The 12500-nt window shown below is 42.6% G+C and overlaps 3 protein-coding genes and 1 long non-coding RNA gene across 5 annotated transcripts in view; 1 reads left to right on the top strand and 3 right to left on the bottom strand.

The window, feature by feature from the left end:
* The window catches only part of rigi (RNA sensor RIG-I), a 14742-nt gene extending 12051 nt beyond the window's left edge, over positions 1-2691 (bottom strand). Inside the window, exons 1-4 of one of the 2 annotated variants that reach the window (XM_060893849.1) lie at positions 2532-2691; positions 877-1008; positions 399-580; positions 60-204 (exon numbers count right to left, since the gene is read on the bottom strand). In XM_060893849.1, coding sequence (XP_060749832.1) covers positions 60-204; positions 399-580; positions 877-1008; positions 2532-2637 — 565 coding nt within the window. In that variant the 5' untranslated portion in view covers positions 2638-2691. Of the gene's footprint in view, positions 1-59; positions 205-398; positions 581-876; positions 1009-2531 lie in introns of those variants that run through there. The other variant, XM_060893850.1, reaches the window with a different exon arrangement.
* Positions 2692-2746: 55 nt separating this feature from the next.
* Positions 2747-8418, bottom strand: LOC132862192 (E3 ubiquitin-protein ligase Topors-like). The gene is made up of 3 exons (XM_060894090.1): positions 8219-8418; positions 5771-6520; positions 2747-5437 (listed from the first exon to the last, which is right to left on the bottom strand). The coding sequence occupies exons 2-3, from the start codon at positions 6518-6520 to the stop codon at positions 3302-3304; spliced, it is 2886 nt and encodes a 961-aa protein (XP_060750073.1). The 5' UTR covers positions 8219-8418; the 3' UTR covers positions 2747-3301.
* A 365-nt stretch (positions 8419-8783) lies between these two features.
* Positions 8784-9578, top strand: LOC132862345 (uncharacterized). Its single transcript, XR_009650021.1, has 2 exons — positions 8784-8970; positions 9261-9578. It is a non-coding gene; the product is annotated as an uncharacterized LOC132862345 (long non-coding RNA).
* Positions 9579-11105: 1527 nt separating this feature from the next.
* LOC132862203 (atrial natriuretic peptide receptor 2) overlaps positions 11106-12500 on the bottom strand; it is a 9181-nt gene continuing 7786 nt past the window's right edge. The window contains exons 22-23 of the mRNA XM_060894115.1: positions 12362-12453; positions 11106-11617 (exon numbers count right to left, since the gene is read on the bottom strand). Coding sequence (XP_060750098.1) covers positions 11423-11617; positions 12362-12453 — 287 coding nt within the window. The 3' untranslated portion in view covers positions 11106-11422. The remainder of the gene's footprint in view (positions 11618-12361; positions 12454-12500) is intronic.

The following is a 12500-nucleotide window of genomic DNA, read 5'->3' as shown; positions in this document are numbered from 1 at the left end:
TGTACATCTACAGTGTTCTGTGTGTGTGTGTGTGTGTGTGTGTGTGTGTGTGTGTGTACCGGGCTCAAGCAGCTGTAGAGCAAGGTTCTGATTGCAGCTCTCCAGAGCAAGTTTAAACACTTTAAACCAGTTTGATTTATCACAGTGTCTTAGAGTTTCTACTAACCGCTCACTCGCTGCAACACACCCCTTCTGCTCCTCCACCTGACAGACAAACACACACACACACATATGCACACATACACACACAGAGACTGACAGGTTGTGCTTGAAGCATAAAGTGTTAATGTGTTTCAGTGTGTAATTTCCTGCTCTAACCAAAACTTCACTCACTTAATGAAATACTGACATCCATTGGGCTTCATGGTGTGTGTGCAGTGTGTATGTGTGTTACTCACTGCTCTGATCTCCTCACACTCTCGCTGTGTGAGACAGTCACTCATGTGTGGCAGCAGCTCTCTGGGTTTCATGTTTTTGGTGATGGACATCTCGACTTGATCCAGCAGATCCCTGTAAGAACAGAGAAACTCCAGCTCCGTAAAGTCCCACTTACTGATGGCCATGTGGAGACCTGTATATTCTACACACACACACACACACACACACACACACACACACACACATTAAATTCCTAACAGATGTAAGATGATAAAATTATATATAATTATATATAATATTTAATAATGTTTTATTGTTGTTTACTGTTATTTATTATTTATTTCTTGTCTGAATTTGGTAAGTAACTTGAAAGGTGCCTATAAATAAAATGTATTATTATTATTATTATTATTATTATTATTATTATTATTATTATTATTATATATTTTCTGTAAGGTAGAGAGCTATCAGAGCTTCCTTCTACGTAGGTAGACTGACCTGAAGCTTTCAGTATGTCCAGGAAGCCCTGGAACCAGCCGACCGTGTCCAGGTCCAACATCTTATCCAGTAGTATCTGAGTTGCTGCCATCCTTGATGATCTCTCCTCTGATAAGATCTTGTCTACAGACTCTGTTTAAGTGTAATAAAGGAGTTTATTCACACACATGCGCACACACACACAAACACGCGAACAGTTTTCAAATCATTTTAAGCACAGCAATTCATTCCGAAAGCAAAATAAGACTCGGAAATTTATGCCATTCTTTTAACTTTTTAAAATGGCTTTAAATATCATTTAAATATCTAAATTATTATAAATATCTAATTTACACTGATGGAGTAAAACTCTCACTGGTCACTTTGTTTCAGCATTTTTCTAAATTCTAGATTAAATTAAATTCTAGTTATAATAGTTTTAATTTCAGCTATAGTTTATTTCAGAATAATTCTGACCAGGTTAAAATACGTGTAATGAGTTTACACCAGGAGGCACGGTGTCTTAGTGATTAGCACGTTCTCCTCACACCTCCAGGGTTGGGGGTTCGATTCCCACCTCCACCTTGTGTGCGTGGAGTTTGCATGTTCTCCCCGTGCCTCGGGGGTTTCCTCCGGGTACTCCGGTTTCCTCCCCCGGTCCAAAGACATGCATGGTAGGTTGACTGGCATCTCTGGAAAATTGTCCGTAGTGTGTGATTGTGTGAGTGAATGAGAGTGTGTGTGTGCCCTGCGATGGGTTGGCACTCCGTCCAGGGTGTATCCTGCCTTCATGCCCGATGACGCCTGAAATAGCCACAGGCTCCCTGTGACCCGAGGTAGTTCGGATAAGCGGTAGAAGATGAGTGAGATGAGAGTGAGTTTACATCAGGTGTCCACAGTTTACACTGCACACTTTGACCAGCAGATGTCTCCAGTGCGCACTCTTTCAACACAATTCTTTTTACAAATAAACCGGTTTAAGTGTTCAGAGGAAAGACATTTCCGCAATGTCATAACAACAAGGAATCTGTATTTTCTGACTCTAACTTTAAATGGATTTAACCTCCGTCTGGATATGAAAAGGTCTCCAATGGCTAATACAATTGATCTCCCAAGAATAAGAAGGGTAATTAGTTGTTCACACTTTATCCTGGTCAGGGTGGAGGTGGATCTAAAACAAGATCTAAAGTTTTACATCCTGATATCAGTGCTTCTGAAGATCAACAGCTTCTCACTAACTGATGATCCAAGTCGGGTTTGGTGGCATTTAACACTATCCTGGCTGTCACTAATGAGCCGATTCCCACTAACATAGCTGAAAAGATCACAAATCGAAGGAACCTTTCAATTTCTAGACTATTCTCCTGTTCTTGCTGATATTAAATACAGACACAAACGCGCTGCTGTTTCTTGTGAACCAGGTGGGTTGCCATGTTGGATACGGAATTTCCCGTAAAGTCCGTATTGATACTCATTTGCCATCCCCACTAATAACCCCACTCGGGGTCGCGCGATATTTAGACAGATATCTACACAGTAAACTATTTTTGGAATAAAAATAAAAGTCAAGACCTGAATGTTGACCATTTGCAGTCTAGATGTTTTACTTGTACTCATTAAATCAGACGAAACTTGATGAAAATACACACCATGACCTCGTTATTGAGAAATGTTACCTTCATCCAGGTAAGTGGTCAAAAACCCCCGGATGTAAGATGGTCGTAACACCTGGGCGATGTAGCCCCTGTAGAGGCGCAGAGACTCTTTCTCCAGCTCGTACATAACTCACTGACCCTGTACACTGCACTCACACACACACACACACACACACACGGAGATGTGCAGGAACGATCAGCTGACAGAAACGAAAGTGAAACTGACACAGCGGACATGAAATGAAAGTGTTTTTATTATTACAGAGCTGGAGAGCTGAGAGGAAAACAAAACTAGACCAAACAAAAAGACACTCCCATTAGACAGAAACTCATTTGGTGTGTTTTACTGTTTGCACCGAGTGTTTTGTTCACTTTTCCATTGTATGGTCAGGCTGACACCTTCCAGACCCAACACACACGCGCGCACACACACACACACGCACACACACGCACACACACGCAGAGAGGCATGGTGGTTAAGTGGACATTTACCAAGTTCCCTGAGTTCCTTGAGACAGACAAATGTGTATTGTGTTTTACAGAAGTGTGTGTTGTGGCACAGTAGGTTATTCTTTTATTCATTTCATCACAGGCATTATAAATACTAAAATAGTGACAGTAATATAAAAAAAAATGAAAATCTGTCCCGCAAACTTGGTGTAATGTTTAAAATAAAACAAAGATAATGAAAAAGACAGTAAAAACAAAACAGGTTTGCTAATTAACATGTGTTTTGTGTATTCTATACATGAGGGCTCTTCTCTGCACTAATACGCGAGGCCTTCATCACGTCAGTGTGCTGTCTCCGCCCCTCCCTCTGATTGGTCTCTATGAGCTTCAAGCCCCACCTCCTGTTGGTCCACAGTACAATTCCTAAGCACCCTTTCCCCCTCCCCCAACAGACTATCCTGTACTTCCAGCAGCCGTGCGCCCGAGAGCGATGTCGCTGCCCTGCGGGTGGTGTCACCGGATGGCTGCACCATGTCCACCAAGTAATTCTCCAGGTTCAGCATGTCCAAAACACTTGCACTCGGCTCACCTCGGTTCCTCATATCGGTTACAGAGTCCTGAAATTGGTCTGGAACATCGTCAACATCCAAAAGAGACTCTTGCAAGTCAGTGGTGTGATCATGATTAGAGTCAGCTGTGTAACCCCTTACATCTTTAACACTATCTTTATAGTCAGTGTTCTTACTGTTAACCTCCGTAACACAGTGTTTATATTCGGCCCTGCGGCCGCTCGCATCTGTAGAGCGGTCCTGATCGGTAACTTTCCGAACACCGTGTTTGCCGTCGGTGGTGTAATCGGCAACCTCTGATACTTTGTCTTTATGATTAGAGGTTTGAATGCTATCACCTGCAACGCCGTCTTCATATTCAGCCATATGGTCACTCAACACTGTCCCGCAGTTCTGATAGTCAGTGGTCTGCTCATTAACATGATCTTTAGAGTCTCTGGTGAAGTTTCTCCAGTCTGTAACACAGTCTTTATCATCAGTGGTTCGATCGCTGAGCTCAGCAAGCCGTTCCTGATAATCGATGGTGTGATCACTAAAGTCAGTGACGTGTTCGTTGTCGTCAGCAATGCGAACTTGAGAGTCAGCGGTGTGATCGTTACCTACGCAGTCTTTGTCCTCATCTATAATCCGGTTCTGTAAGTCAGCAGTGTGACTGTTAGCCTCCGTGTGACAGGTCTGACTGGTGTGATCGCTGCTGCTGTCGCTGTCTATAGTGATAATGGTAGGTGAGTTCTGCTCTCGCTCTTTTCTCCGGCACCTTTTTTTGTGCCTCCGGCCCCTCGAGTGTGTGTCTGCGGCCCGGCGCTCAAAGATGATCTCCACACTTGGACTTCGCTCCCTCTCCCGTTCTCTCTCCCTGGATTTCCCACTGCTCCGACGCCGAGCCGTTCTCTCTAGGTGCCGAGTTTTGTATTTGCGTTTCCCAGCAGGTTTTTCCCGGCATAAATCCACATCGCTACTGCTGCTGCTTGGAAGCCAGAGCTCGCGGTCACCATGGCAATGTTGTGATTTCCGATGAGGAGACCTACTCCTCTCTGTTTCTTTCTCTCTCCTCCTTTTCCTCCTCTTCTTTCTGCGCTCACCTTCATGACTGGGTGAATCCCATGGAGAGAAAGACTTAAATGATTTCTCTCTCACATAACCGGAACGAGCTTGGACATGTTCCTCTGAAGAGGAGCCCTCTCTTTCAGCAAAAGCGGTGGGGCTCTGTCCTAACATGTGATGACTCTGTCTCCTTTGTTCTCGACAGGTCAATCTTATATTGGCTCTGCTGATTTTTTCTGAATGTTTGCTTTGGGGAGAGCTCTCGCTGCTCGACTGGGAATGTGACCCTGAAACGGAGTGTGATGATTTCCTGAAGCTATGTCTCGGAGCGTGTTCCTTCCTCCTGTGATGTGAGATCATCCTGGCATCTTGCTCTGTTGACTGCTCCAGGTTCTCTCCTCTCTTTGTGTGTGAGGTGGATGGATAAGGCTTAGGAGAGAGTGGAGCCTGCTCATGAGACGGCAATGATATCTCTGCCTTCATAACTGTCTCCGTGGAAGCCACCTCGTTCCCTCCCTCCTCCTCTTCAGTGGAGTCTGAAGAAAGCTGCACGAGTTCTGGAGTTCGTTCCGCCATTGGCTTCACGTAACCCACAATCATACACTCTTCCTCTTCACCGTTATCATCATCCTCATTGTGCTCACGCTGTTCTGTAGCAGCACTGGTTCCTTCTGATTGGTTCACCTCAGGCTCCACATCCTCTGCTTCTGGATGGCCAAGGGTGGAGTAGGAAGGGCCTGGAGTCTCGTCATCCCAGGCAGATTGGCTGAGGGACATTTCGCTGCTATTTGCCATAGGAAACTGAGGCACGTGATCCTGGGTGCTGTCCTTTGTGACATCTGCTTCAACACTGTCATCATCATCCTGTAAAGAGAGCGTGACACAGTATATAAAATATTCACCCATCCTTTCCCTCATTAATCCATCATCCACCCACCACAACATTCATTCATCAAATCTCCCACCCGTCCATTCATACAACATTCTATCCCTTCATTATCAACACCACCCATCCATTTGTCCTTCCACACAACCGTAAACACTTATCCATCAGCCACTCAACATCCAACTAACTATTGATCCAGTTCATCCATCTTCTGTCCCTGTATGTTTACAGTGTACATAACTTTACATTGTAATGCTAAATGTAATAACACTTCTACTCCAAGTGTGAATGTGTGTCTGTAAGTGAGAGACCTCTGAGATGTTGATTATAGAGGACTGGGAACCGCTGTCCTCCTCATAGCTTGGGGCTTGAGGGCACTGCATGGCCTCGATGGAGCGTGCAAAGCTCACCAGTTCATGCAGGATGTGGTCAGTTCGTGCCAGCAGGAAGGGGCGGAGCTCACTGGGATTGGCTCCAATGACTCGCTCACGGCGTAGCAATGGCAGCAGTTGCCGCAGGCAAGCTGGATTTCGCTGAATCAATGCTGCATGATCCAGTGGCACACCTTCCACTGAGGAAGCAGAAGGGGCGGGGTCTTGAGGTATCTGACTCCGCCTCTGCCTGGTCCTCGTTGCTCTAGAACGAGTTCGAGTTGCTGTAGTTTCAGGATCGTTTTGGCTGGCTGGTGCCACTGCTAACGCTGCAGCAGTCAGTGTAACAGCTGCTGATGCTGACGTGGTCGCACTCTGAGCATTCTCCTCCAGCACCACAAACTCTTTGAAGTCATTCTCAGCCCTCACCGAGTGAAAGATAGAGCGGAACGGCTGCTTGCACAGCGGGCACTCCGCTTTGTTCTTGGCCCACTCACGGATGCAGCGGAAGCAGAAACGGTGCAGGCAGCGCTCCACAGACGCCACGTTCACAAAGCGGTCCAGACAGATCGGACACTTCGAGTCCGGGGACGTCTCGGGACGGAGCGGCTGCTGCTGCTGCTGAGACGACTTTGCAGATCCTTTCTCCTTCTTTCTCACACGCAGCTTCATCTTTGTGGGTGCCATCATCTTTAAGATCGAATTACACACCACATCATTTTATTAGATCATCATGCACATTATCAGCACCGCTATTATACTCAATACACAGAATAAGCTGTCGTTTCCTGTCAGACCTCATCAGACTACTTTAAGGATATAGTTTAAAAGCTAAAAGCTGACAGATAACAACACTTTCATAAACACTCTTTTGTTTACAACCAACAGCTCCTGAATCCAGAATGTTCCTGCATGATGAAGAAACGCATCATCACCACTCTGCTATTCCTTCAAGATTACTAAGTAGTTTAAAAAATAATCCCATGACCTCCTCAAACCGGAGGATTCACTGGATATTAAAGGTGGGGTCTCCGTTGTTTGAAAAATGCTTCAGAAAACTGAGTCGGGATGACAAACAAAACAAATATCAAAACAAACGCGTAGCCAATGAGCAGAAAGGGGCGTGTCTTGTCAATATGGGCGGAGAGAGTGTTCAGTGCGCATGTGTGACATTAGCAGAAAGCGATTTTAACATTGACATTGAGGATAAAAACAAAGAAAGAAAGAGAAGAAAGACTTACGATAAGGTAAGAAGTAGGACGTGTTAATATAGGATCAGCTTTCTGGAGAGAACTGAAGGAGCAGGAAGTTGGTCACATATTCACAGATTGGAGTTTCCTGAGTCAATAACTCCTGAGATAAACACTGTTACTACACAAATAACACCTCTTTTCTATCATAGTAATGTAGAGACGCAGCAACAACCGTGTTTTGTGTAGTAACAGTGTTTAGCTCAGGAGTTATTGACTCGGGAAACTCCAATCTGTGAATATGTGACCAACTTTACTTAAGACGCCGAGGCGCTTTTTTCCTTCTCGATAGGTGAGTAACGTTGGTTTTGTTTTGTTACACAGAACTAATATATGTCTTTGTCCTTTACATGATTATGCTTGTGTGTCATTTTTGCTTGTTTGTTTATCTACAATCGTATTGTTCTTCACTTCAGCTATGATAAAGACACGTTTCTTTCCGTTAGTTGCCTGGGTTACGTATGTATGTGTGGGCGGAGCTATCGATACAGGGGTGGGACCCGTTTGGGTTAGGGGCGTGTTTGTTTTGGTGATTTTATATGTCAACATTGGCTTTCAAACAACGGAGACCTCACCTTTAACATGAAGCAGGGATGACTGGATAGAGTACAGGGTTCTTACATCTGCAGGTTTCATGCACTTGGCAAATATTAAATTAAATTCTGTACAAATATTGTGACAATATTCCTGAGATACTTTTAACACTTTGTCAGCTTCATTGTTAATCCCAGACATGAACATTTGACTAAATAGAGTTAAAATAAATACATTCACATGAGGTCTGTAAAGCTGTGATCAACGCTAGAAAACAAATAATACAGCAGATCCATCCTGCTTCAGTGATGTCTTTTAGCTCATTTGTAATAAATCAGTTTAATTCATCTGGAAAACGACTTTAATTAAACACAGAAGCACCGTGAGCTGTTTAAGCTCCTCACAAACACCGGGGTTTAACGGTTTCTTAATAAAAACATCTTCAAATATAAACAATCCGGACCACATCAGCTGGATTTTAAGGCTCTGGATGAATTTAAACACCAGAACACAAGTGACATTTTCAGTATATAACACAGAACCACTGACAATAATAACACAGGGCAAATTGGCAGCTAGCTTGTTAGCATGTTAGCAATTTTACCTCAGACCGCTGCGCGAGCTCCTGCTAAAGCCTTTAAAAACGCGCTTTCACACACATCCATGGAAAAGACACATCAGGTCGAAACAATACACTTATCCCGCGATGGATAAATTAATTTAATAACTTTAATAACGTCATCGTATCGCTTGGTGTCTAGTTGTGAAACAGAGGAAAAACCATCGAGGGGAAAAAACAGCCAAAGAAAGCCGGAAAGCAGGAGGTGCGAAACGCGCATGCGCGACCAGGCGGCGTTAACAAATATAATAGTTATTAAAATATTAGCACAGAATAAACACATTAGTACAAAATAATCAGCACAAAACATAAAAAAGTTAAACTTCACATCCTATATATATCTGACTTTGTGTGATTTATAACGGTTATCGTTTTAAATGTATTTAAATTTTAATGTTATTTTATTTCTGTCCATTACCTACAGGATATTATTTGCATCTTGAAGTGTTTTTTTTTTTTATTTATTTATTTATTATTATTATTATTTAAAATTGCAAGAGTTAAATTAAGAACCTTCAGGCGCCACGCGGGGATGCAAAACTTCCGCTTGTTGTCGGTTTACTTCCGCCGTTGTCATGGCGACGCAGACTGTTCCTTTGTAGCTGGTGGATATTCTAGCGACATTTTTTTTAATTTAGATTAAATTATTATTAAAGTGACCTGTTGTAGTGTCAGAGATGATGATGATGATGATGATGCGTGTAAGTCAGCGTACTTTGGACAGAATTCTCTCAACAGTGAGTACTGTAGTAGATGCTAGGCTAATTGTGCTAGCTAGGCTAACTTTTCCTGCTAACCAAAAACGCTACAGTTAATAATAATAATAATAATAATAATAATAATAATAATAATAATAATCACAATTAAAATAAAAATGACAATTTGACAAAGTGTTCGTGCTCAGGTGTAACTGTATGTGTGTGTGTATATATATGTGTGTGTATATATGTGTGTGACTGTTTATGTATGTATGTGTGTGTGTGTGTGTGTGTGTGTGTGTGTGTGTGTGTGTGTGTGTGTGTGTTAGATTGTGGCGGCGGTGGTGTTGGTGTCCTGGGGGTTTGTGATCTACGGCGCTCGTGTAGCTGCTCAGTGGGAGCTGGAGAAGAAAACCAACACACAGACGTGAAGAAGGAGACACACACACGACACACAAACACCAGAGTATTTGTGTTAAACAACTTAGGACACGAAGTGTGGACTTGTGCACAGAATAATGGACACACACTCCTTCACGAAACGTTGCATTCATTAGACCACACAGGATGTGATGATGTAGATGTTTATTACTGACTGTTTAGAAAACATCATAATGTATTTAAAGTAAATAAAAAATCACAGCTGACTCTGTGTGTGTGTGTGTGGGTGTGTGTGTGTGTGTGTGTGTGTGTGTGCACCACCAGATGGCACTGTGCAAACATATTTGGTGTGTGTTTGTGTGTTTATGATCCAGGCTGTCTAATGTCATCTTTATATTGTTTATGTTGCCACTATGAGTAAAACTCAGAGTTCAGTCACACCCACACACACACACACACACACACACACACAAACACACACTCGCACCTTGTCTACTTAATGAAGAAGAGAAATGAACTTTTTTTCGAAAGCAGCTTCTGTTTGTGAGAGCAAGTGTTTTTATCATCAGTCTACACATACAGGTACATGTTTTTCTGGAAACCCTTTAATCTCTCCCTCTCTCTCTCTCTCTCTCTCTCTCTCTCTCTCTCTCTCTCTCTCTCTCCCTCTCTCTCTCTCTGTGATGGTAATGAAATGATTGATTGAAGTGTGTGAGGGCTCTTTTGTGGTCCATGCGGTACACACGCATCTAATTATCACGAGCACTTCAGACGGAGAGCACATCCTGATTATTCATTTAATTACATCAACACAACACATCTATCTATCTATCTATCTATCTATCTATCTATCTATCTATCTATCTATCTATCTATCTATCTATTTTCAGTATTTTTCACATCATTTCTATCTTGTTTTTGATTTATAGTGATATGATAGTTCTTTTTTCTTCTAATCTATCAGTCTATCTGCACTACTCTATTATGCAACCTTCTCCAACCTCAATAGCTCTGTGAATATGCACCAGATGCTCCTCTGTATGTATGTGTGTGTGCGCACACGTGCGTGTGTGTGTGCGTAAAAGCCGTATGTGTCCGGTGTTTGTTGGACACCCAGGAGTCATTCATGTTTCCTCATAGTTTCAGACTGCACAGTTAACTCTAGTGCAGTAACTGTGTTCTTGGACATCTTTCTCTTGTCACCATTGGAACTGAGCTCTAGTCCAGTCCCAAGATTAGAAATAAACATTGATCTCACACACAGACACAAATACAGCAGCATACACCAACAAACCCAGTGTGTAGTGATGAAGTGTGTAAATAAGTGTGATGTTTAGTTCAGTGTGTTACAATCACAGAGCAGTGAGAGAATCATCTGCAGCTGTCACGTAGCAGCAGGACATCTCTCTGTCTCTCTCTCTCTGTCTCTCTCTCTCTGTCTCTCTCTCTGTCTCTCTCTCTCTGTCTCTCTCTCTGTATGTGTATATATCTGCATGTCTCTTTATCATTCTGTGTGTGTGTGTGTTTGTGTGTGTGTGTTTGTGTGTGACAAGGAGTAGAAGTATCTCGAGTTTGTGCATCTCAAACAGCCAATACACAAAACACCGAGGTGATGATGTCATGTAGCATTTTTTTATTATTAATAATATTTTCACTAATTGTAACTCTGACAGATTTTCTACAAAATATCAACATTAATATGTTTTAGAGACATTTGACATGCAGCTGTGTCGTGTGTGGGTGTGTGTTAGATCCATGGTTTATAGATCAGACCCTTTTAGTTTTTTCCAGGTCGTGTTTCTAGGTATAAAACTTTTCTACAGCTTTGCGGTAAGCTGTACATAACTACACACAACAATACAGAGAGAAACAAATGAGCACACAACCTTCATACAGATCAACAACATGCTACATCTCGCGCTAAGAAAGAGCATGATAATAAGTGTTGAGTGTGACAGTCACATCTACAGTGTAGTTTATCAGTAAATAAATACAGACATTAATAAGAGATTAAAGGCCGGGATGAAAATGACTGAGTTTGTTTCCTGAACATCAGGGTTGAGCAAAGCATGTCGCACAGTGTGTGTGTGTGTGTGTGTGTGTGTGTATGTTAGTTGGGGTCAAAAAGCAGATCATTGTTGGTGTTGTCGTAGTTGTTGTTGCAGACTCCAGGGAGGAGATTAAACTGCTCTCTGTCTCCATCATCCACTTTCCTCTCCTTCCTCTCTTTATTCTCTTTATTCTCCTTACTGACGTTCACTGACTGTTTCCCCTCCAACCAGTATGTCACCATGTCCCCTTTACCCTGAGAGACAGAAGAAGTGAGAGAATGAGATGGTGAAAGACAGATATAAAAGGAATGAATGAGTGAATGTGAGAGAGGGAGACAGGTTGAGAGATAGACAGAGAGAAAGGTAAGTGTACATCACACCTCTTCCTGTATAAAGGTAGAGAGTAAATTGTGGTGTCATTAAAGGAAAGACGTGGAAGTGAAACTGCAGGTTTCCAGACGAGTGTGTCCTGTGTGTCCTGTGTTAGAACGATAACTCAGCCTTTCAACTCCATTCATATGCAGAAAGATTTGTGTGAGAGAGAGAAATGAAGCGGATGGTGTCAGGATTGTCACGTCCACGCTGATTGTGTCTCAGATTGTGTCTCTATAACAGCCACTTGTGCAGCGTGGAGCGTCTTGTGCTCCTGTTCTCATTAGTGCTGTGGTCATTAATTAATCACCTGCTCATTACTTTCTCTCTTTAATCCTCAGTGTTTTCTGTTGGGATTAAAAAGAGTTTCCCCTGCGTGTGTTTTCTTCCTCTACACTCCTTTAGGTTGTATATCTGATTGTTTCTGCTTAATTAACACAGAATTCATTTGTTTATTGAATCTGAATAAAAAAGTTTCTTGCTATTTGGTTTGAGAAACAGATAATACATTTCTGCTGAAGTGAACGGAGAAATGATCCTCGCAAAGAAAATAACAAACTCTGAACTTCCTCAACTTTCAAATAAGAACCTAAGGAGTGAGAAGGTTAGCGTTAGCCGCTGCTCACCTTGACCTGTAGCACTCCTCTGCACGTGAGTGTGTATCCGCCGATCTCCTCCAGCAGGTAGAAGGCACTGGAGCTGCACTGGATCTTCAGAGCTAGGAGGAACACATGGGTAAATAAGACCTGTTTGTGTTTGTGCCTT

Source organism: Tachysurus vachellii, chromosome 19, assembly GCF_030014155.1.
Source record: "Tachysurus vachellii isolate PV-2020 chromosome 19, HZAU_Pvac_v1, whole genome shotgun sequence".
Taxonomy (NCBI): Eukaryota; Metazoa; Chordata; class Actinopteri; order Siluriformes; family Bagridae; genus Tachysurus; species Tachysurus vachellii.
The sequence above is the reverse complement of the archived record's forward strand: the minus strand, read 5'-3'. Positions and strand labels throughout refer to the sequence as shown.